Source organism: Trachurus japonicus, chromosome 15 (assembly GCF_045865225.1).
Source record: "Trachurus japonicus isolate A0001 chromosome 15, Traja_1.0".
In the NCBI taxonomy this organism is placed as follows: Eukaryota; Metazoa; Chordata; class Actinopteri; order Carangiformes; family Carangidae; genus Trachurus; species Trachurus japonicus.
Window position 1 is genome coordinate 24344026 of NC_140921.1, and position 24958 is coordinate 24368983.

General features: G+C 42.6%; 1 protein-coding gene across 2 annotated transcripts in view; it reads right to left on the reverse strand.

Moving 5' to 3' along the window:
* Positions 1-1042: 1042 nt before the first annotated feature.
* The window catches only part of disc1 (DISC1 scaffold protein), a 46321-nt gene continuing 22405 nt past the window's right edge, over positions 1043-24958 (reverse strand). The window contains exons 10-14 of one of the 2 annotated variants that reach the window (XM_085800676.1): positions 20732-20792; positions 12855-13101; positions 10638-10682; positions 3528-3644; positions 1043-1535 (exon numbers count right to left, since the gene is read on the reverse strand). In XM_085800676.1, the coding sequence (XP_085656802.1) occupies positions 1293-1535; positions 3528-3644; positions 10638-10682; positions 12855-13101; positions 20732-20792 (713 nt within the window). In that variant the 3' untranslated portion in view covers positions 1043-1292. The remainder of the gene's footprint in view (positions 1536-3527; positions 3645-10637; positions 10683-12854; positions 13102-20731; positions 20793-24958) is intronic. The other variant, XM_085800677.1, reaches the window with a different exon arrangement.

Genomic DNA, 24958 nt, shown 5'->3' on the forward strand with positions numbered 1-24958 from the left:
CGCTGATATGTTATCCTTCAGTTCTTCCTATATGCCTAAGGAACAAATGTGACAGATAGTTTAATATATTTTACGGAGCATCTCTCCATCTCTCCACACTGCTTTAATATAGGGAGAAAAAAATCTTAATATTGCATTTCACACACACACACACACACACACACACACACACACCCACACACACCCATCCACGAACATACACATACACAAGTACAATAAAGTGTTCAAGTTAGGTCACATTCTTTAGCACCACAAAGGTAAAGTTACTTAATGGACAAAATGACATGCAATTAAAGTCCAATTGTATAGACAAACAAGCTGACCTTAAAAAATTAAGCATATGTTTTAGTTCATGTGCAAAACTGCCACCAGTGAAAATGTTCAGATTGTCCATTGGTCCTTGTCCAAAAATCAGGTACAGTCATGATTCAGCTTCAGTTTGATTTTCCTCTTTGTTATTTAACATTTTATTGTGATATTCTTGTCAATTTAAAATATTGTAACTTTTGGAAGAAGAACATATTCTTATTCTTATGAAATAGAAATAAAATTTAGATGAAATGCTTTGATCTGTAGTCGAATCAGAGGTATTAGTGATGCAGCTTTACTTAGCCATTTATGACCAATCATTTATGTTAGCCAGTGTTAGCTAGTATTAGCAACACCTGGACAGATGTTGTGGTGTAACCGATATTCACCGACTGTATGTACTGCTTTTCTTTTTGTGTATTAGTGTTCGATTGTGTTTTAGGATTCACCATAATTCATTCACTGTAACCAGTTATGTAGCTTTACAGCAGATTTTGTTTGTTTTTATAATAACAAATTAGAACAATTGATAAACAAAAATCAAACATTGCTGACGTTTTGACAGTAAAAATTGACTTTTTAAAAATTTGCTATTTGCTCTGCATTCATTAAGACATAACAATAAAAAAAAAAACCTCCATCCAAAAAGCTCTGCTTAGTGGCTTAAGGCACTCTTTACCTGGCTTAAACATAGGCTGGCAAGATCTGTCAAACTTCTATAAAAAATTGCATTCATCTGTCCTATATTTTACATTTATATCCAAATCCTTCATTTTTTCCCATTTGTAGATAAAATGTTAGACAGACTTTCAAAGTCTTTGTGCTGGAAACTTTCAGTGGTGCCACAGCGGCTGGCTGTAAAGCGCTCTGAGTGAGGCTTTATGGAAGATGGATACAGGGTCACTTCTACTACAAAGCCGAGGTCAGGCTCTCGGAGAGCCAGTCTGTGTGCGAGTGGTCATAAAACTCTAGAGGCATCCATTTCAAATGTCCCAGCTGTCACTGAAGTATTGGTCCTCGTCTTCTTCCTCCTCCTCCTCCTCCTCCTCTTCTTCCTCTTCTTCTTCTTCTTCTCCTTCTTCCTCGGTCCCATTTTTCATGAGGTCATCATCTAATAACACATTCACTTCCTCTCCCTCTTCTTCTTCTTCCTCCTTGAGCTGCGTGAGCATGGTTTGCAAAGTGACTTTTACTTCCTGGACTTCTTTTTCTAAAGACTGTGCATCGTGAGTTAAGGAAGAATCTGAGAGACGGACATTAACATGTAAATAAAAAACATACCAGCCGACACATATTGGGGGAAAAAATGTGACACTTGTGGCCCTCAGTGGTTAACGGTAATAGCGGAGGGCAGCCATAACCTGATGAAGCCATCAATCTCCAATTTGGCCACCAAACGGATTACTGGGACAGATCATCAAGTCATACCCAATTTAACCCCATCCAATTCACTATTCATGAGCTCATCTCGTCCGTGGAGCTTGGTGGCAGTGTGGGGACCCAGGCAAACAGACTGCCCAACTAAATAATTCACAACCCATCAATGAAATGGGATAGAGGCTGTCATCAGTGGGGGGTGTGGGTGGGGCGGGGCGGGGTAGGGGTGGGGGTTGTTTAACCTGCTTAGAAACTCAAATTAATCGTGCGTGTGTCCAGCTTAAGTGGCAAATCAAAGGAATGGCTTTGATGGCAGATGGGGCCTGATGGCTCGTTTTACTGTCTGAATGGACACAGATTGTTCTCATTCATAATTAACCAGCCGTTAAAGAGCTTCCCATGAATACTGCAGAGGGTTCGACAAGACCTCGACATGATCCAAATGGGACGATCGGATTCAGAATTGGGTTGAAAAGCCTTTAAACTAACCACGCTGGGCTTTCTTTTCCAACCCTCCTCTCCGTGGCAGTCGGACCACCTCCTTGAGAGCAGAGACTCAATTAAGACCCTCGGAGAGTGGAGGTTTGATCTTCCCGTCACTATGGCAACTGTACTGTCATCTTAAATTCAGTTTCTGTTTGATTTCCGCAACACAATAACAATATTGTTATGTATCTTCAGTGTCCGCAAGTGTCCACAGCGTTTTTGCATAGCAAGAGAGCCCCTACTTGAAAAAAGCCAGGATGAATGACATGTAAGGACATGAAAACAGAAAGGTGGAGAGGAGCGGACCAATCTGTGTCTATCTCCAACTGCCAGGCTGCATTGATATCATGCAAACAGTGGAGGAGCCCGTACTGACCCCTGACAGCACAGCGGGGGACATGAATCTCTAATCAGATGTGAAAACAGTCTGGCCACACTTCAACAGAGAGTGAAGGACATACTGAATAACTCACTGCTTTTAGAGGTCCTAAAATGAAACGGACCTCTTCATCATTTTGGGCAGATTGGGAGAGTATTTCTGTCAGTCCGTCTTCAAAGAAAAATAATGAGGCATGACAGGAAATAAATAAGTAATTGAATAAATATAAAGCCACCATGCTAGTCGGCAAATTGTCTATATCCTTGTGTTGAAACATCACCTTTTCTATCAGTCTCAATAAGCCCACGATGTGGAGCGAGGAAAACACACTAATCTATTTCCAATCAGTTTCTAATTAGCGTGGAAAATGATGTATTGTGACCTGTAATCAGCTTCAACAGTTTCATTTGAGTCATTATCATGGATATTGTAATTTCCTTACCACCAAGTGGAAGCTGGCAGATGGAGGCGTGGACGGTGGGGAGGGGCAAAGAGAGGAAAGGAGGGTCAGAAGGAGGATGGACATGAAGCTACGGCAGCGGCAGAGTCATTAGAGTAACATTCCCTCTATCTGCCGCGGCGTTGCCCCTGTCGGCCAACTTTAATCTCAGCCCGTGGTGACTGGCAGCTCACATCAAAGACCCACTAATAACCTCGCTTGGACTTTAACCATTTCATTTTCCAGTGGCCACGTCCAGCCTGTCAAGAAAAATCCTCTGATCCCAGTTTATCTTCAATTCCCTCCCTGTATGGACCCATAATGTCAGATAAGACAGGTGTGTGTATGTTTTTTTCCTCTAAAAGGTAAAGTCACTGAAAGCCAACATCAGTCAGCCTAAAGGTAGTTTGGACGTATACTTTTGAGAGTTGGTAAGTAAACTAGGTCCTGAAGATGGATGGACAGAGATGGGAACACACATAGTTTATATAGTACCATACATGTATATCTAGAGAGCAGTGGAAGGATATGGGTGAGGGCCTGATCCTGGTTCAGTATGGCCTTCTGCAATTCATCTTCCAAGGTCATTAGTCTGTCACTGATCAGCTCACAGCGCTCTGTTAGGTCTGCAGCCTCAGCCTCGCTGCAGCCGTCCTGGACAGAGAGAGAAACAAGGGATGAAATGACAGGGACACAGAGAGGAATAGAGCATCAACAAATGATGCTGCAATACTTCAAATAAATAGATCTAGATAAACACAAAAGTTTCTGAAACAGCAGTAACAAGCAATGTACCAGGCAAAAAAAGGAGTATTTTGTGTTGTTTTCATGCACTCGTATAACAAGAACATTAAAAAGATTGGAGTGCTCTGGCAGAACAAACAAAAGGAGCCTTTGTTTTTCATTTTCATTATGTTTGGGGAAAGATAACATGTTGTTGCTTGTGTGAAGGTAAACGCAACACTAAAAATCTTTTACAGGGTTCTTACAGATCCTTAAAAAGTCTTAAAAGGCATTGAATTCATTAATCTAAAAACAAGGCCTTAATTGGCATTAAAATGTCTTAAATCAATTTTTCAAACGTCTTAAAAATGTTAACATTTGGTAAGTGGGATTTTATGATTATAATTAGTCTCAAATCTCAAAATAATTGGTAACATTCTGACATAGAGAAGTTAGTGGTGGCCCAAATCAGTTTTTTTTCCCCCCAATCATTCATGTAAAAGTCACTTTACCTTGGATCACATAAGAAAGTGGGTAAAATTGTCCCTAACCCTATAGATGTGGTTATGTTTTTTTGTTTTTTTTTGCATTTGTGTTTATTGTGAAGTCGGTCTTAAATTTAATTTCAAGTGGCATTAAAAACGTCTTAAAAAGCTGTAGGAACCCTGTTTTAGTTATCTTAAAGTTTCTTTTACAACCCCCACCCTTCTCGATTATAAAGTGAGGCCACGTTACACTCAAGTTTTACCACAATTAGAAAGAACAGACATGTTATATAAAAATAATCAATGGTTTTACACTTTAGTGTTAAATGAGAAACACAGGCAATTTAGATCTGCACCTCCAGAAGTGCAGTTGGGAGACTCCTATCCCAAGGTCCAAAAATACTTCATTCTACATTTCCCATAACGCTTATTTTGATTTCTGCTTGAAATAATCTACAAGACATTTGTGTATGATTTTACTTAAGAGCATGAGTGTTGATGTAAACTACTCACAAAAAGGGCATTTAAGTAGAAGTATGGAATTGTTATTTCTTCATCTCAAACAATTTATTGAAACAAAAGCTAACACCAGTGGTGGGTTATGTCAAAGCGTCAATAAGTTGTCATGTGGCCAAAGGACGTCCACTTCTCTGTCTTTCTGTGACTCTTCCAGTCAGATGATGACACTGTGACATTCTGAGCTCAGTGGACACTTCCCTCTGACAACATCCCGTCTGAAAGCTTGCAATGTACAGGTTCTGTTGATCGATTCTTAGATGATTAAGATGACTGTTTATATACAAACTGTCACTGAACCAGAACATCTAGTGGTCACTTCCTGGATCAGACAGTTATTCACCAGAGAAGAGCATGTTATGTTGTAAGTACTGATGTACATTGAACAGTTGGACACTTTAGAGAAGGTCAAATTAGGTCCACCTGTAAAGGTTAATTTCATCCGAAAGACAAAATCCCTAACCTTTTGTGAGTAGTGTATGTGTTGTCTACTTGTTTATAAAACAATTATATAGATATCTTCTGATATAGTATCTGTTACTTTATCAGTTGCCACAATTACACAACCATGATCCATGCAGTAAAACATTTTATCACTTGATAGTTCAACATCAATAACATTTCATCTCTCGTAAGAAAAGAATCATCACCTTTATACAACACCTGTAGCACTAGTGCCATTTGTTGGATTTAACCTTGAATCATATACATTATAGTTTATTAGAGACTCTCAGAGAAAGCAGCTGCTAGAGCTACTTTTACACCAAAGAATAGTAGCATGTTAAACAATTATGATTAAAGAAGCTGTGTGGCGCCTACTTTAATTAAAATAATTGCTCTTACACAAGCATGTGCAATGTTTTTCCCCCTCAACACTTCTTGACTTAAGATGTTTTGTTCCCTTTAATTTTAGGTTTAATAATGATTGCGAATGTGCTTTCATAACCATGAGTCAGAGCTTAACCTGGAGATTTCTTCACTCACTCACTTAACGTCATTCACACTAAATCCTTTATCATGTTTTTGAGCAGAATCAACCCTGAACTGCTCTGGACTGCAACAGTGGGACCAGCCCTTTAATCGTGACTGACTGACTGAGTGATGGTCCTTCTTCCACTGCTCAGTAGAGTGAACCCACAGTCCACTGAGCAGCTCTGGACCTGCAAAGAGGATAGGGGTGTACAGCTAGTGCACTAATTGTATTCGGATTTGGGCTTTTAAAAAAAACGTTGTATTCGTATTCGGGACGAAACCGGAAGTGGGCACTCTGACTTCAGCCAAGCTAGCCGGCTAACTTCCGCTTTAGCTCTAAGCTAACTAGAACGGGAATAAAATAATTTAATCGTGTGGCTCTTCTAGACTTTCCAAACGTAATCGGACTGAATGGATCAAATTGTGGTAGTGAAACGAGTCGTTTCGCGGGGGTTGTGACAAATTATCCACCGTTTTATAGCCGCTTCTTTTCCCATTATTGTCTATGAGAAAAATGCTAAGTTGTTGAACGGTGACCCTGAAAGTATTGGTGAGCACCTTCTGTCTACTGTAATGCAATGCATGCAGGGAGTTGTTGTTTCTTAGCAATCCTAACGTGAACTAGACACAAATGAAACAGGGTGACTCCCGTCGCGACAGCCGGCAGTGCTGCCTGCTCGTGTTTGGCGCCCTACTCGTGTTGTGCTTCTAAGGCGGGCGCACCAACGTTAAGGTGCATTACCGCCACCTACTGTGTTGGAGTGTGAACCAGATTCACCTGGTTATGGGCTGTTGCTGATCCAAACGTTTCCTTTTCTTTAGAAAAAAGCTTCTGAATAATGAGGACAAACGGACACCAAAACTATTCGGGATCAAAGCATTATTTGTGTACTTCCGAGTACGTATTCCTAATAGAGGAGCTCTACCAAATAAACTACTTTCACACTTTTACATGTTTTGCTATTAGTAAAGGAGGCAATACCTAAAAATAAGACACACAGAGTAGAGAGAGCAGGAAAGAAGGGAGCAAAAGAGCGTAGTCATTAGTGAAGTGGCCTTAGGGTAACCACTATGAACAATCCTACATATTTAGAGTTGAATGTAAATAAAAGCTAAACTGTCTCTCTCTCTACTAAGGCACCAATCACGGCACTAGCCCGAAAAAAGAAAAAATGCAGACTTTCTCTCTGACAGTGTATGGGTAAATCCAGCCCAGTTTTAGTCTTTCTTTTATGTGTTCAGTGATTTTGTCAGATGATGATGTAGCGGTTACAAAACCAGGATTTGACCAGCGGCTCGGACACACACTAGGTTTTGACCTGGTCTTGTTTGTTTGGTAAAGCGCCAAGGTCGTAATGTACACAATACGCACCATGGGAGCTGTGTGCACAACAGTTGGGGTGTGTATCTGCGGATCACCTGAGTGTGTGTGTGTTGGGAGGCCGGTGGGGCAGAGTGCAGTAGGGCAGAGCATTCAGGGAGCAGGGCTATCCATAATTAGAACAGGCCCCTTTGCAGACACCGTGTCCTAGTTTCTTCACACTTATCAAGCATAGGGAACACAAACACACACACTGGAGCGCACAGTCCACACTCGAGAGCAAACAGACACACACTCGCGTGCACGCAGAGCCAGTGCTCTCGTCAAACAACACATGAAAAGTCTAACCCGACTCATAGCTGCAGGTAGAAAATATCAACTCCCTGCAGCTCAGAGGTGTCAGAACAATCACTGGGATGTCGCGTCTCTGGTCTCTGTCCTGGAATAGCTCTCCTCTCCCCAGATGATGTAACACTACCCAAAAGAAATGTACAACAACAACAGGCCCGAGGTGTGGTGATACGCACAAGTTATCCCTGATGCATTTAAAGAATTAAGCCAAGTCTTTAAGGCAGAACAGCCCACAGGGAGGCCACACTTCAACAAAACATGGTGTTTTTGTGTACCAGGCATATAAACGAACAAGCGATCTCTTAACACCAGACAGTCCTCAGGTGTCATCGTCTGTGATGCCGGCATCCCTGTCTGCCCATTGAGGGAAGAAAGACGATCCGTTTATAGATCCACCGAGCTGTTTGTTTGTCAAGGTTAGCTGCATCTTTGTCAGATAAGAGCTGCGTGTTTGTGTGGCTGATTGATTCTATACGTCGGAGCCTCCAGTCAGCTTTTGTAAAGTCAATACCAGCACGAGACGGAAGACAAAAAAGCTCCGTGCGCAGGACGACACCGGCGAAAACAAGCCTGACAGTTTGTCATCAAACCTTTTTTTAAAAAACTGGTGCAACGATTGCCCAAGCTGTTATTTCGCTCCCGGTGGTGATCAAAACAACCGAAATGACTTCCGCTGCCACGTCTGCCGTCGACAAACAAGGAAACAGGCGAAATGAGGTTTCAACAACACGTCAATTTGCATAATAGAATCTGAGGCATACATGTATTGTCATGTTGATTCCTGATGCACATTAGCGCGGATGTTATTAGAACAAAAGTAAACAGAGCTGACTGCAGAAGCATGAAGTTGAGCAAATTATTTAGAAATCCAATAATCAGACTCATGCATGTGCTGGTTATTTGAGCAATAATGAGCGAGAGGTAGCAGGTAATTGTGTGTGTTCCCATGGGTGCAGTTAGGCCAACACTTTGCACTGGGCAAGCAGTACAAAGGAACAATATTATGCAAGCATTAGGTCATAATTGCTTATAAACAATAAAATAGCTGAATTCATTTTGGACCCAAGGGAAAACTAATGAGCTTATGATGAACTAGCATCTGTTATAAATGATGCCCTGTTGGTAAGTTAGTGTGTCCGATATTAGAAATACTATAATACGAAATCCCTCAATACAGTATGAGATACTAATTGAACACAGTGTGTATCTGCCACTCTACCATTAGCATGCTATTTTAGTATACATGAAATAACACTAACACAGTGGTTCCCAACATTTTTTGGCTCGTGACCCCATTTTGACATCACAAATTTCTGGCGACCCCCCCGCCGTCAATCAAGATGCACCAGCTCATATACTATATGCTGCATTTTTATTTGAACTCGATTTATATTTGAGAAAGTGAAAGTATAGAATACTGTTGTTAAAGATTGTGCATGGTGTTTTTAATCATAATTTTAAAAAGAATAATGATTAGTTTAAAAACATTTTTATCAGTCTTTTTTTTTTACTAGACATTTCAGGCGACCCCATTTGAATTCCAGGCGACCCCATGTGGGGTCCCGACCCCAAGGTTGAAAAACACTGCACTAACAGGAAATGACACAATACGCGCACCTCATCCTGACTTTCAAATGTCACAGACTTAAACTTGACAGAAAACAAAACAAAATCGTCTTTTCAAAATTCAAAGAAGCGTCTCACCGCCGCCACCATTCACAGTTTGCATTTCACCGTGGGACAATGGTGTCTATCAGCCGTGCACTCGACTGACAGTTTTGAGCGCACTTAATTTCATCACCATTCAAGCGTAAAGTAGAATTTGGATGGAGCATCAGTTATTTTTTTTTTGTGTCTGCTGCTGTCAGTTTACACTTCTGTCCCACAATGCACTTGTCTCTACAGCTGCCCCCCAGTCTTTTGGAAAGGCACCAAGTTTTTTCTGTCTGTGTTGTTTGTCTGGTTGTGACACAGCTGCAGTTTGACAGACTGTACCTCATTACTAGTTAGAACAAAGTGCCAAAGGTGACGTTATATAATAGTTACTTATGACTACATATAGAGGCTATTGTGAGTCTGCATGCACTAAGGAAGTGTACTAGGGCGATCGTCTCAAATCAAACATGGCCGGTGTAAATTCCATGTTATTATCACCCAAACTAGCAGATTAACAGATCCAATCAGAAGCCTTCAACATCTGAATTGAATAATGTCTCTATTGTTGTTGGATACCACGGGTCAGTATGAAGAGGTTAATGTAAGGACCTTGAGAGGATGAAAGAACAATTAGTAGAGATTAGAAGAAAAAACAGCAGCACTGAAACACACACTTGCACCAGCGCGCACACACACACACACCAATCAATCTCCATTGTGGTAGCAGGGCAGCGGCTTTGGCAGCAGCTAAGTGGAAATCATTTACTTAAAGTCATTATGGAAAGGAGAAGGAGGTCAGACGCTCTGCGAGGCGGAGAGCCCGTCTCCACCACGGCGCTAACACAACACCATCAGGATGAAGAAGATACCATCCAATACCGTTCGACGGCCATCGTATCATCTGCCTCAGCGATGTATCATCGTTTATTGTCATTGAACTATTTTGCGTCAGCTAGTTTTCTCCATCGTTGTGTCCTCCAGATATGCAGGTCACCTTCTCATCCGCTTTCTGCGTGAGCATACAGAACGTTTCAACGAGGCAAACTTACTGACTTAGCAGAGAGTCGAGTCCCTGACCTTTAATTTACAGCTTTTCTGCAAGAACTTCAGAATTTAAAATTAAGAATTTAATTAGCAGCGACTGTCAAGCTGTCAAATGCATTTAAGTGGTTTTCAGCGAGTGAATTTTCTCTCTTTTGTCAGCTCTGACTCATGTTTCTGACTCACGAGGAATTTCAACCAGGATTAAACAAGCACACACCATTATCAGACTTCACAAGCATCGCTGACGCTGTAGTGTTTGGCTTCCAGGTGTGAATGAGTCTAATGTATGGATTCAAAGCAGGAAGATGCTGAAAGGAGAAAACGTGCTCAGCAAATCCCACCTCTGCATAAATAAAGAGTCTTTAAAGCCATTGTGCAAACTCAGACAGAGCCAGGCTCCTCATGTAGATCAGTATTGATCGGACAGTCGGGGAAGGTGACAGGGGTCATGTTTAAGTTAAGGTCAGCTAATGGATTCCTCTGTGTCCCAGTAAGCCCAGTGTCAATTCAGCTGACACTTTAATTACACTGATAACATGCAGCCCATACAGTGACAGGGTTAGCGTTAGCATTACCCACCTCTGGGTGATTCTCCTCCATGCAGAACAAAAACTCCTCCAATTTCTGCAACAAAAAGGGAAACATTTGTTAGGGCCACGCAGTCATAAACCTGCTCATGAATAATTGAAAATGCAATTATGTTGCCTGTGTACTGTATGTGTGCAGCATCATCATAACGAGAGGAGGTTGTAATTATTCATCACCAAAACTGACAGGGAGAAAATAGATTAACTGGCTCATCTGCACTGCAGGTTTCTTTGTTAGTATTCAAAGTATGTAATTGTGCATTCTTCACTAAGGACGGAGTTAATCACTGCACCTATTAAAAGCTAACATATTCTTTGTGGCTTTAGGGTAAGTACATAAGAAGGCAGAACAACAACAAATAACAATCAGGAAAGTTTTAATTATTATTTTCCAATTATAAATTGTGTAACATCTAACCGCCGTCGACACTTCGCTGGTGCGGTAAACACAGGTGCAGCTGAACATCTACAACTCTTTAAACTCATACATGAACCTTATGTGAGATTGTTAAACACTGCAATTCTGAAGTGGTCACACACCAGATTGTCTTTTGCTCTCTTCAGTTACATCCATCTCACGGCTATGTTTAATCTGTCAAATGTAGATGACATTTTCTGGCATTCAGATGATAAAATACTTCTATTGCCTGTGGCCTTGAGAAAGTAACATCCAACCAGCATCCACAGAGAAGGATTTTTATTTGTTAGATGGGACCTTGGATATTCAGAAAAGAAAAAGTAGAACCGTACTGGGTGATGTTAAATGTTTGAAAAACGAGAATCCACTTCTAAAACTGCTACGTCACCTGTCTCTTTTTCATAGGAGATTACAAGGTGTTTATTTATATGAAAGCATGTTAGCTTGTAAGCAAGGGAGTGAATGTTTTGTCAGTCATTAAATGTTAAATGCTACAAAGAATATCCGCAATTCCTCTCTGAACATCAGAGTTTCATTTTTAAACTTATTTCCACTGAAGGTTTTCACTGATGTCCTGAAGGATTCAAGGATTTCCACAAAAATCTAATACTCAAGAAATGTATTTTTGCAGCCATAAACTGAGGGTGGAACTTTTTGTTGCTAATGTTTTCAGCTTAGAAGAAAAAAAAGAAGTGTTTGGCTGTCTCACCTTAAATTCTTGGAGAAATGTTAGGAGGGGCCGGGCTTTAGGAGCAGAAAAGAAAAGCAGAGAGAAACAAAGGGAAAGCAGAAAATAGATTCATGCAGTTTGTAGAAAACAGTCAGGCAGGGCAGGGAGGACAACAATGCATAGTGTATATTTATGGATGCACAGAGAGGCTGCGAGAGAAGTTAAAGAGGTTGCAGCAAAGTGGGAGAATTAAACATGACAATGAAAAACCACAGCCTCTAATTAGAACACATGCAACTGGAGATAACTGCCAGCAGCAACAACAAAGAGCATCGACAAACATTTGTTAATGGCCACAGTCCAATGAATCCATACTGAAAATAAATACGTCGAAAGTATCACCTGCTGCTGAGCAAATATTATATTAAAACACAATCTCTGAGCCAAAGTAACAAAATATAGTCCGACAAAAACAAGTGTGCTGTTGTTTTTTTTATTGGCTTTGTTCCTATCTCAGACAAGTGTGTTAGACTACGTGGGCGGAGGAAAGTGTGAGGAGAGGAGAGAATGAGTTGGCCCTGAGGCAGTGGACCTCAGCTCACTGTGGGATAGACCAACACAGACGATTCACACACACACACCACACACATGCAATCCTTCTAAATGCATGTAATCATGCAGAAACAGACTCTTAAATCTGCACTGTGTAAAATGAAACTCTTGAAGGAAGCCAAAATGTTTTCCAAATGGTTGCCTCCCACACGCCCACATTTTCATTTTTCCTGGTTTAAAAATACCCTCAAGCCAACTTGCTAATAGACTGCTGCTCATCTCACTGTAGTCGACAGACTTTTATATTCCGACAGCAGCTGAACGTCCTCTCTAGTCAAGTGCGTAGACTGACAGAGGTCACTTCTCGCAGCACAGAGAGGAAACCGCGAATGAATGTGAAAACGGCGTATAGTCCTCGTTCGACCTTTCTGTGTCCAGGAGGGTTTGTGAAGAGAATGACTTCAGCGTCAATCTTTTATATCCAAATCTGCCGTGCACTCTGCAATGCATGCATGGGCATTGACATGAATAATACATTGTGTGTTGTTAACAAGACATTGTTGCGTTACCTTGGTGAACTCTGAGTTCTGTAAGTTGGCCTCGGGGCACCAGCGCCCTCCTAAAGCAGTCAGCATGGCGCAGTCTTCCTCTTCTTTGGTGCATGGCTGGACTGCAGGATAAAGGTCTGCAGCGGGGAGGTCTTCCATGTCGGCTCCGCTGCAGCTGGGAGTCCGCAGCTGGAGGCCTCGCAAGAACAGGTAACAGGCTTCCAGGTCGGCCTCCCAGATCCGCTCCAAGCCCGGGCAGCCACAACTACTGAGAGACAGAGAGAGGGAGTCGTGTTATGATTCAATACAAATAATTACAACATGAATAAAATGTATGATCCGATAAAAGATAATCATAAAATATGTGATAAATTACACAATACAAATACAGATATGATACAGTTGAATATAGGATTACCTCAAATATCTGTTATGATAAAAGAAACAACACTGTATATGAATGGTACAGTAAATTATAACATGAAATTAGTCAAAGCGTGAACTCTACTGTGCTACAAACCTTTGACACAAAATATTGTACACAGGTAAAAGTAAAGGACATATACTGTACTGTATGTAAACACTACAACCTCTAACTAATTTATAAACCCTGTTGTTTATTCTGTATACAAACAGAAATTTGAAATTGTTTGAAGTACATCTCTCTTTGTGTATTGACTGTGAGGCTTTACCAAATGAGAGATAAGGACCAAATTTATAGCCAAAGTGTTTTGTTGGACAGTGCCAGGCTCGTAGTCTTTATGCTAAGCTAAGCCAATTATGATCACATAGCAGCTCAGAACAAACATGACACCGATACATACTGATCTTACCTAACTATTAGCAAGACAACGAATGAGAATATTTCACAAAACCTATTGATTTTGAATGTATGCAAACAACAATTCTGTTGTGCAAATGTGTGTAAAGTTATGAGATGTTAAAAGTACGGTGTGTTAGAAAGAAGTGCAGACATCACGATCAGACCGACAGACCATAGGCACAGTAAAGGACATCTTTAATGTCATCGCTCTAATAAAGTCGCGCTCAAAAGAGTGACAGAGCAGAAAATAAACCATTCAGAGATTTTAATTCCATTGACGAAATGGAAGGAGAGCGAGTGTCCTCCTCGCAGGCTGCCCTTTGCTTCAAAGAGCCACAGCAGCCAGAGGAAAAAGCTGGATGTGTTCATCTCTGCTGGGGTCACTGAGCTTTAGTTCAGGGGGAGGACAAGGAGATTGTTTTTGTTTATCTACTCATTGAGTTACAATCACTCATCCTCTTTCACTCTCTCTCACCCTGACCTCATGACATCTCAGATACAAACCCTGCAGTGCAAAAACAGAAGAGAACAATTAAACTACAACTACAACTGGCTGAATATATTATTTAGAAAATGAGCTCTCTGTTCCATGTCTCATTATTTAGTTTAAGCTGACCGCTGTGGGAAAACAACATGTAGTCTATCATGGAGTGTGTTGATAAAATAACCTCCACTGACTCACATTTGAGTCTCAGGTCCAGGGGGAATTTCAGGGGCTGAAATCTTTAAAGGAATAGTTCACCAAAAAATGAAATTCATTCATTATTGACTCACCCTCATGCTGATGAATACTCCGGAGTAGTTTTTTATTCCTCAAAGTGAATCTTGAGACCCGGGAGGGGTGTTCGTAGTCCAACGAAATCCTAATATGAGAGTCAATAGCACCCGACACAAAAAAGTCCATAAAACTACACAAAAACCTTGTAATATTCCTCCACACTGCTCATCCACTGCAATCCAAGTGTCACTGAAGGGATGTAGTCCAGAGTTTACTGGAAACAACGTAATTTTGGAAATTTTTACAGCCTAAACAGTCCTGTATTGAATTTGCCTGGGGCGTGCACCCGCTTGCACTACAAAAATCCATGAAAACTCGTGATTGGGACACATCGTTATTTACATCCTGCTGAGTGACTGAGCAACACAGAAAAACAAGAGGATCTGCGATTTGATACTTTTAAAGAAATAAGAAAAATGTTGTCTGTCGCGGCTTCCGTAGTGCAAGCGGGTGAATCGTGAGAGCACGCCCCAGGCAAAATTCAATACAGGACTGTTTAGGCTGTAAAAATGTCCTAAATTACGTCGTTTCGAGTAAACTCTGGACTACATCCCTTCAGGACACTTGGATTGCAGCAGACGAGCAGTTTGGAGGAATATCACAAGGTTGTTGTGTACTTTCATGGACTTTTTTGTGTCTGGCCCTATTACTCTCATATAAGGATTTCGTTGGACTACGAACCGGCCTCCCGGGTCTCCAGACGCACTTTGAAGAATAAAAAAGTACTCCAGAGTATTCATCAGCATGAGGGTGAGTCAATAATGACTGAATTTCATTTTTTGGCGAACTATTCCTTTACTGTAATATGTTAGAAGAGACACTCAAAATGCAAAAGTTCCACGCTCAGGAGTGTAAATAGTTCAAAGTATAAGGAGCAAAATTCTGTTTTCTATTCCACTTGTTATTATCAACCTTGTTTCCAGAATCCATATTTTGCAGAGATGAAGATGAATCTGCAACAAGCACCTTAAACATCTTCTTTGTGCGTGAGTGTGTGTGTGTGTGTGTGTGTGTGTGTGTGTGTGTGTGTGTGTGTGCGTGTGCGTGAGTATGTGTTTGTGTGTGTGTGCTGATGGCGAGATTTTCTGTCACAAACACTAAATCGCACATTGAGAGTGAGAATGATAAAAACACAACAATTTCACACTCGGAGCAAAAATATTCTTACATATAAGCCTCTATAATGTATTCAGTAATTTCACCTGGAGTGCACCTCCCTGCTGCTCAGTTAGATTTGAGAAATTGCTCATTCTCCATCATATGTAAACAAACTCAAAGGCAGAATGCACCAGACAGTATTATTTAATCTCTCCCTCTGTTCCTCCGTCTCTCGCCCCAAAAAATTGAATGCCACTTGTTTTCCAGCCTATCTCCTGTCTGAAAAGGCCGACAACCTCTGTGCCCAGCCAGCGCACGCCTCTCACTCGTTTTCTAACCTTCATTTGGCACACAGACAATAGAAAAATTGCTCACCCCAGCCTCCCTTCACACACACACACACACACACACACACACACACACACACACACACACACACACACACACACACACACACACACACTCACTCCCCTCCCTAATTCTCCACTCAGCGCCGCTGCTTCTGAATTCTGCTATAGTGGGGATGCACCCAGTGAGCCATGCCATTGTTATTTGTCTCTTTTGAAGTGGAGAGGGACACACACACACACACACACACACACACATACCCAGATATGCTTGGGCACATGTGTTAACTTACGCACACACACCCATAAATCAATCTCTGTGGGGATTCAGTGTTGTACAATCATAAATTCCTCTAAAAATGTCAAAGCCTGCTTCATCCATCACTAAAAAAAGCTCCTCTTCAAAGACAACCACAATTCATTACAAATAACAACTGGCATTGGCATTGCGTATACCGCAAATTCAGACAACATGTCAGCGCCTAAGCATCCCTGTGATGGCGGCGTCCCGGTGCCCGTCGGTATGAACCTCGCTCGCCCGGGGGTTAATTGGTGGCAGCCGCTCGGCCTGCCATCTGACAGTGGCAGGGTGTGGGCGTGCTGCTCCGCTGATGGCCCAGTAATAAGAAGGAGAGACAGGCAGGCACACTCCTTCTACAGTCTCTCAGCCCCCACCCCCCCTGTGGGACCGCTGACTGACAGGACTGCTCTTTCTCCTCAAGGCTTTACGTACGCACACAGGCAGCTACAGAGGGAGGATTAGTATTGAGCGAAGCCGCGGCGCTCCGGTCCTGCTGCTAGCAGAGGCTTCAGTCACAGCTCTCCAGAGTGAATGGCACAAAGCAGGTTCACACACTGTCTGGCCGATCGGTCTGAACTCCACCCAGCATATATATATATATATATAATATATATATATACTCATATGCTCAGCCGCCTCTTCAGCTTTCACACCTGAATACCAATGTATGAGACTGTGAAAATACAGCTCCTATCTTCAGCCACAGCTGGACGTTTAGTCTATCTAAAGCATCAGGCTATGAGTGATAAGTGTAAGCACCGTCTCCCTCAAGAAATTAGTATCCTAGTCTGTAAGATAAAATTCATGCAATTTTCACCTGCAGTCTCGTGTCGATGCCTCTCATGTTGAGTGTACACACAAAACACATAAACATAATGTGAATTCACACATTATGGAGGAGAAAAGGGGACGGGAAATGGGAATATTTCACGTTAATCACGTAGCAGCAGCTCAGATGACACCGGCTGACGAGAGGTGCTAATAATATGGTGAAAGGTTGGTGACTATTGGATGAGGTGTGATGAATGAAGCCAACCATTTACATGGTGGAAGGCTCCACGTCTTTTTTTTGTTGTTGTCTTTTTTTTACAGCAGCCGTTTGAGCGACCAGTGTCCCTTTTTTGCTTCAAACATAATACACTTCTTTTATGTTCATTCAGGATTTTGAACATTAGAAGTGATAACAGGTTTTTTCCCTCTCAGCTGCTCTCAGCACGTCTTCCTCTCTGACTAACAGAACATGTCTAGTCTTAAGTATTTTAATGACTCCTCCACCAGTTGCATTGAGTCCATTAAGTATGGCAAATGACATCCAAATCTCAGCAGAAGATTGCATTAATGTAGGTAAAAATACGCGAGGCATTTCCTAATGAAACATCTACATAATGTTTTTAAAAAGAGCGTGTGGTGCTGCTAATCTGAATAGATGTTTTTTGTTTTTTTTTTGGCTCTGGTGACACACTTACAGCATCTGCGCTGCTCTAACATCCTGTTCTAGTCTTTAGCATGGAAGAGATAATTGGTTTTTTCAACACCATCCGTCTCCACGGAGACCAGACATCTCACCAGTACTAATCTGCCTCTCCCCCTCCCCCTCCCACCCCAGCTCCTCCAGCCCTCTCTTCACCTCCCATCACCACAGCATGCCATCAACTGTAATGTACATTAGAGATGACAGATAAAATTTACAATGGATGATGGGCGCGCGTGTGTGTGTAACTGAGTGTCTGTGTGTGCGCAGTAAATGTGTTTATGTGCGTACGGGGACGTCTTCCCACTCCGTCATGCCAGATATGTGTCAGTGTGTCAAAGTGGAGCTGGTGGTGGAAATGCTGGTCTTTGCCTCCAAGCTAAAGCTGTACATGTGATTTGATCTGGATCGTTTCCGGCTATAGAAACTGATCCAAGGTTGGGGAGCCAATCAATTAATACGGGCCGTGATGAGCAGGTCAATTACTTTACTCAATACTGAAGAATGTGTCCTTTAATGGGATTTTTCTTTCAATGGTAACCTGGTTAGATACATGTGATCCATATAAAAGGCGGTCAGAGCAATAAACTACAAGATAGCATCACAGAACATAAGAGCTCCATTAAAAGAGGAGATTAAAAAAAAAGCTCCCAGTACTGTTTTCAAGGACAAGCACTGAAAGAACTATTACTTTTATTTTAATGGTACTGGCGGTCCAGGACTAAAAGGGGGTTGATATGAACTTCCTTATGAAAGCATTTATTTTTTGGGATTTATAATCTCAGAGACATTTTAGAGCTAAAGACTTTTAAATATTTAATATTTCTGCGGCTGTTATTGGGGGTATTTCACTGACACTGATGGCTGCAGGACTCCTCTGAGATCCATGTACGGTATGTCTCCACTAAGGTTTGTGCCACTCCAGTTAATAGTGGTTGACGTACTGTAGTTTCAGTCTGGACTGAAGTGGTGGACCAACATTCGGGAGTCACACTATGAGGAAGTTACCTGATGATGTTGAGTTGGATCATAAGAGTTGGAAAACACAGCGTGACTCAAGTGAGTCCTCTAACATTATTGTGCTTTATCAGCAGAGTGTGTTGTTGTCTTTAATATTCACTTAAAGGAGAATTCCAGTCATTTTTGACCCTAAATCGTTAGCAAAAAACGAATCCTTATGACACACCACTGAACTCATATAGTGTACAGTATAAACTGTTTTTCCTTGTTGTGATGATTTCTTTACAAAAATAAACGGTGGTCCAAAATATCTCAGACCGTTTATTTTTGTAAAGAAATCATGTTTGTTTCTGTGGCGGGGAGAGCAGGCACTCTGCGATCGGTTAGTAATGTTTTTCTGTTTCAGGGTTAGGCTGTCTGAGGTGAGTGACTACATGCAAAAACACAAAGTTTATACTGTTTATACTATTATATCAGTTCAGTGGTGTGTCATAAAGATTCTAGTCATGTACCAGATATTTGATTGTTTTTTGTGTGTTTGTTGTGGTTGAAAAAATTGCCCCCATACTTTTAGCGTTGTCGCTATCCCTAGTGCTGGGTAGCCATGGTGTAACTCCGGTTTGCCTGCATCAATTTTAGTCGCGTTTTTTGCTCCCCCCAACACTGGGTGACCAACAGGACAACGATTTAGGGGTCAAAAATGACCAAAATTCTCCTTTAACTCTTTTTTTTGGCTCTTTATCTTGTGACTGTGATGATTTTTGCTGTTGATGTACGTTATTGTGATAGAAGTGCAGCATCTTCAAAATCTTGTGTCTTCTCAGTGTCCATTCGTGCTGCCTTGTGCTGAGTGTACACTGTACCTACATGCGCTCACCAACGTTTTTAAATACCCTGAAAATGGTTCGTCAACTAGTGTTGTCAAGGTGTTTTTTTTTTTTTTCAAAGACAGGTACTCTCTGAAAAATCAAACAAACGAAACACAAAGCAGCCATCTGCCCCATTGACAGAAAAGGTCCCGAGGCATGCTTCCCGCTGAGCGCTGAGATGGCAGCCATGTTGCTCCTTGACCACTTAGACCTCCAGCCTGTGCAACAACAAACAGCCCCTGCAGTATGTTACTGGCTCCCATCCAAAGAGGTGACCCTGGCTCTCCAAGGATGCAACACACAGAGCTGCACCCCCTTTTCTTACAGCGCTGATAGAAACAAGAGTCGAGCAGACACACAGACACACTGCTGACAGTGTAGGCTTCTCCTGGTTTCGCAGTAAACACAGAAAGCTTGACCTTCCTTAGAAAGAGTAGAGAGACCGAGTGGGGGAAAACACAGCTCATATGGTGTTCACAAAAACATTACTAGCTCTATTCATCCATCTGTAAAACACAAATGGCTCCAAAATGCTGGAGAGTAAGTAAGAGCCGTCACATCGCAGCTGCTCGGTGCTGTCTGTCTGTCTGTCTGTCTGTCTGTCTGTCTGTCTGTCTGTCTGTCTGTCTGTCTGTCTGTCTGCTGGGGAGCGAGCTAAGCTAAGCCCTAATCTCCATGAGGAAGCATAAACAGGCGTACGGTGTCGACAGTTGACTGGGCTCCATGCACTCTGCTCCAAAAAAAACCAGCCACTCAGCACACCACAGTCCTGTTGTGTAACTGTGAGGCCGGGGGTTTTGGGGGGATCACGCTGAACAGAACCTGGCCTCAGTGATTTAGGAGCTCTGATAGAGGCAATGAAACAAACGGAGACATTGTTCTGTCTGAAACTGTTTACAGAGAGGAGGAGGGAGGAGGAATCTGAGCTGATGTAGAAAAAAATGAAGGTATAGGAAAAAAAAAAATGAGAAGGTGGGAAGAGGAAGACAAACTGCACAGGTGAGATATGAAGCGAAACGTGAGAAAGAGGCTCTGGGAGACAAGAGGATATAAGGTGTGAGGTGAAGTGATGTATTGGGGAGACAGCGCCGTGGTTAGAGGACGCCAGAGGTGAGAGGAAGATCCTCGGGGGCCGTTGCTCTGTTTATGTCCTCTTGTTGTTCACTCCTGAGGAATATTGAGCCTTCATGTCTATAGTAAAAAAAAAGACAAAGACAGCACAAACCCCCCCGCCCCCCGCCACCCTTTTACCTGTGCAGCCTGTCCTCCAGTAGCTCAATGTACTTGGTCGTGTTCTCCTTCAGTCTGCTCTCTGTGTGGAGAGAAAAGCACAAAGAGAGCAACAGCCTGTTACTTGCACTTCATTTACTACTTTTATGAGCCATGATGGGGTATCCTAGCAACAAATCACAGCTCTAATACCATTAAAACTGACTTGTCATTTGCTATCTTGTACATGGGCTTTGTTGGGAAAGGTAGTCATCGCAGTTGGCGACAGTAATTGTGGTGAGAAACGGCAAGAGTCCACTTCAGTACAAAAGTCCAGCTGGCTGTCTCTCTTAAGACAAACACACAATCGAAGAAAGATCATTCCCACTGCTCTAAGAAGGGATAAAACTGGAGACGGCCTGAGGATAAAAGGAGATTTTATCGTGGCATAGGTCCTTATATCCTGCCAGATTTTCTGCGGGGCATAAAGTTGGATGGATAGCTTATGTTGCTTCCTGTGCCCTTCTGCCAGCAGCGAGCTGTGCCCGAGGAGGCAGACACGGGCTGGCTGAGCGTTAGTCAGGATGGAGAGCAGGGCAATCTGAGCGCCGTTAATGAGCTCATGTATGAAACATGAGAATATGCCTCCCGCAGCAGCAGATCTGTGAACACAATAGGATGCACTTATATCAGATTGCGCCACGTACATATACAGTATGTGCTCAAAAGCCATAACATTCAATGCAACCCTCCCCCACAATCAAACACACACCCGTGCACACACACAGCTGGTCTTGATACAGCTGCCCATCAAAACATCTGTGCAGCTCAACAACCAGACTCAGTGTTTTTTAATGCAGTGGCTCCTAAACGTGGGGGGCCGGTGCTATTGTACCAAATACAGTCGCACAGGAAGGAAGGACGAAGGGAAAGAAGGAAGGAAGGACAAAGGGAAAGATGGGAGGAAAGAAGGAAGGAAAGATAGAAGGAGGGAGGGGACAGAATGGGTCAAAAAGGAAGGAAGAAGTAAGGACAAAAGGAAGGAAGGGAAAAAGGATTGTGGAAAGAAGGAAGGGAAAAGGAAAGAAAGATGGAGGGAGGGAACAGATTGGTTCAAGGAAGGAAGAAGAAGAAAGAAGGAAGGGAGGGGAATAGGTTTGTGGAAAGAAGGAAGGGAGAGATAGAGGGAGGGAACAGATTCGTTCAAGGAAGGAAGGAAGAAGGGAAGGAAAGAAAGATGGAGGGATAGGGAACAGATCAAGTCCATTGGAGGAAGGAAGAAGAAGTAAGGACGAAGGGAAGGAAGGATTGTGGAAAGAAGGAAGGGAGAAAGGAAGGAAAGAAGGAAGGATGGAGGAAGGGAACAGATTGTGTCAATTTGACCCAGAAGGACAACAGGAGGAATTAAAAACATCCTCTGCTACATAATAGTTTTTATTTTATTAGAAACTGTTACTTATATTTTCTCTCAAACTACTGAATGCTTTTCTATAAGCCTGTAAAACGAAAAGAACTTGTTGGCAGTTCAACACGAGGGGAAAGAAATAAATAGATAAATGAATAAATCTAAATAGTGGTAGAGCCAGCAGCCTGTTAGCTCATCGTAGCTTCAATAGTGGAAACAGGAGGAAACAGTCTGGCTCCGTCCAAAAACAGCAACAACAAAAAAAAAGCTCAATAACTGCCAAGTTAGTTGTTGTATCATGTTTGTTTGTGGTTCAAACGCCCAACATGAGAGCAAACAAGGGTACCCCCCCTCCCACCCCCCAGAAAAAAATCAAACTATTCCTTTAGTAGAGTACATACCTCTTTTGGAAAAGAAATTCATTTTAAGAAGACAAAGGGAAAGAATCGTTGGAAACTACTCCAGTGTAATGTCATTTAGCTTGTTCACACTGACTTGGGCTCACACAGAGAGAAAGTCGCCTAATTGGGTGTTCTCTGAATCACACTGAGGTTTGAAATATAATTTGTATTATTGTCTTGATGGTGTCTATTAGACAGCATCAGCTCCCGGATGAGACAGGCTGCGGGCTGGCACAGCGGGGGGTGAAGGAAAAATGGTTGTGACACACATTCACACACACACACACACACACACACACACACACACACACACACACATTCACATAGACTTCTACACGCATATCCCCGTCCATAGTTTGGTGAAGAAATGAGACGGAGATAGCCAGGCTATTTATGGGAGTTGCATGTGTGTGTGACAGAGAGAGAGGGATCATGCCTGGGAGTCGTCCTCATTCAAAGTGGCCAAATCTGCTCAATCAGAGGGAAGAGGGAGGCCGCTGGAGTAGCTATCACATATCAGCTGAGCAGATCTGGTGTACGTGGACCAGACAGCTCACTTACCACCCCTCTAATTGCTATGTGAGATCCTATCCTGACAGAGTCTCCCTTGTCAACTTCCATTCATGCGGGCTCCGTTAAGCAGCGTGCAAGGAGATAGCCACTGAATAATACATGGGGGCATTAAGCCTGACTTTGGATGGCAGGGAGCATGTACAGATGCGAGATGACAAAGTAGGCTGCAGCTCGAACAAGAGCAAGAGCCAGATTTAGAAATAATATATTGTGAGGCATAGAAAGAGTAAATATAAAAGGCGGGCGAAGAAGACAGGAGATACAGACACGAGTGTATCAACTGTTAACTTAATATTTCTTCCTGTGCCGATGCTGTTATCCGCCGAGGAGAGTCGGTTTGCCATCCTGTCGCCATGCCAACCGGTGGCAAAACTTGTGAGCCTCGTCGGGCGTGACAGATGAAAATAATCTGTTCTTTACAGAATGGGACCAGACATCAAGCGGCAGAGCCTCCTCCTGCGCTGAGTGGAACCGAGAGCACTGGGTGATATTACTACTTCCTGTAAGTCAGCGGGAGGCTGCTGTCATTGGCAGGCCATGCGAATAAAACTGGCACGAAAAAAAAAAAAAGCCCAGAAAGAAGAGAGCCACTCTGTTCATCCCTCGTACATGGGGGACATATATTTTAGGGGTTGAAGGAACCTCACAGGGTCTGTATTGGAAAATTCATGAGCTCAGCCTCCCCCTCACGCCGGTGATCTCAGCAGGCGCTAAACATCACTGATTTTTCCCAAAGACCCCGGCCAAAATCGAAGAGACCACTCATTCATAATACAAAACAGAACTGAGACTCTATTATTGAAAGACGAGGAGACGAGCGAGGTTGCTGGATGTTGCAAAGAAGCCGTTTGATTCATACAGGTCAAAATGCTCATTCATTAGCCTAATGAAGAAATAATTACTTGAGCCGAATAGATGTAAAGCTGATAAAAAATGATGCATCTAATGATTATAATCAGCCATGTAGACCGACAAAGCAAATGGAGCAGACACACGGTATCTCACAGTGATGCACAATCTGCCATGATGAAGTTATGGGCTTTAATGAGCCAGCAGAAGTTAACGATCGCAAGGTGTTTGGATTTGTCGTGGCATTATAAGCATTTAAACAGCTCTCTAATTGAAAGTGAATAATGCAGTAATTTCTTCACTTGCGTTTGCAACAATGAAAGCACCCGACATCTGCGAGGCCTTCATGTTGTCGAACAAATTAGAGGCGGCTCTGTTGCTAACGCAGCACCGCCGATGTGCGTGTCATAAGAGCCGCGCGCATAATAAGGCAGAAGAGAAATTGTGTGTCTTTGTAATCGAGTTGAAGCCGCTGACTGTGATTAATGTGTTTAAGCTCAGCTCGGGCTGTTTGAGTGTGCAACAGCGCTGCAGGTAACACAAACACAGTGTCAGCATATGCAGATGCTCACAGCGTATGAATGTATCTGGACCCAACTGCAGCCCAGCAGCATGGCTAATGGTGGGACAGGGACAGGCTGATATCTCAGACAGACACTCAATAACCCATGATGCTTTAAGGTCCGCGGGATCGCTAAGCATAGCGGCGCGCAGACTGCAGCTGGCACGGCCTAACATATTGCGGAGCCACGCACCAACGCACAACAAAAGGAGTCATTTGACAAAAAATTGTCTGTGTGTACAAAATCTGTGCTTGGGTGCGGACGTGTAGCTATATTTCACTTTCGCTCTGACTGAAATGCTCAATGTGCTCTCTGTCTTTATGACTCAAGTCAAACTCAGTAAACAGATTTTGTTTAGAAGAGACTCCGAACTTGTTTTTGCTGCGGGCAACAAAATTATATTTTGTGTGAGACGTTCAGGGAACTCTCCCAAAGTAAGTCATCATCTGATCCCACAAGAAGACAAATGGTAATTCAT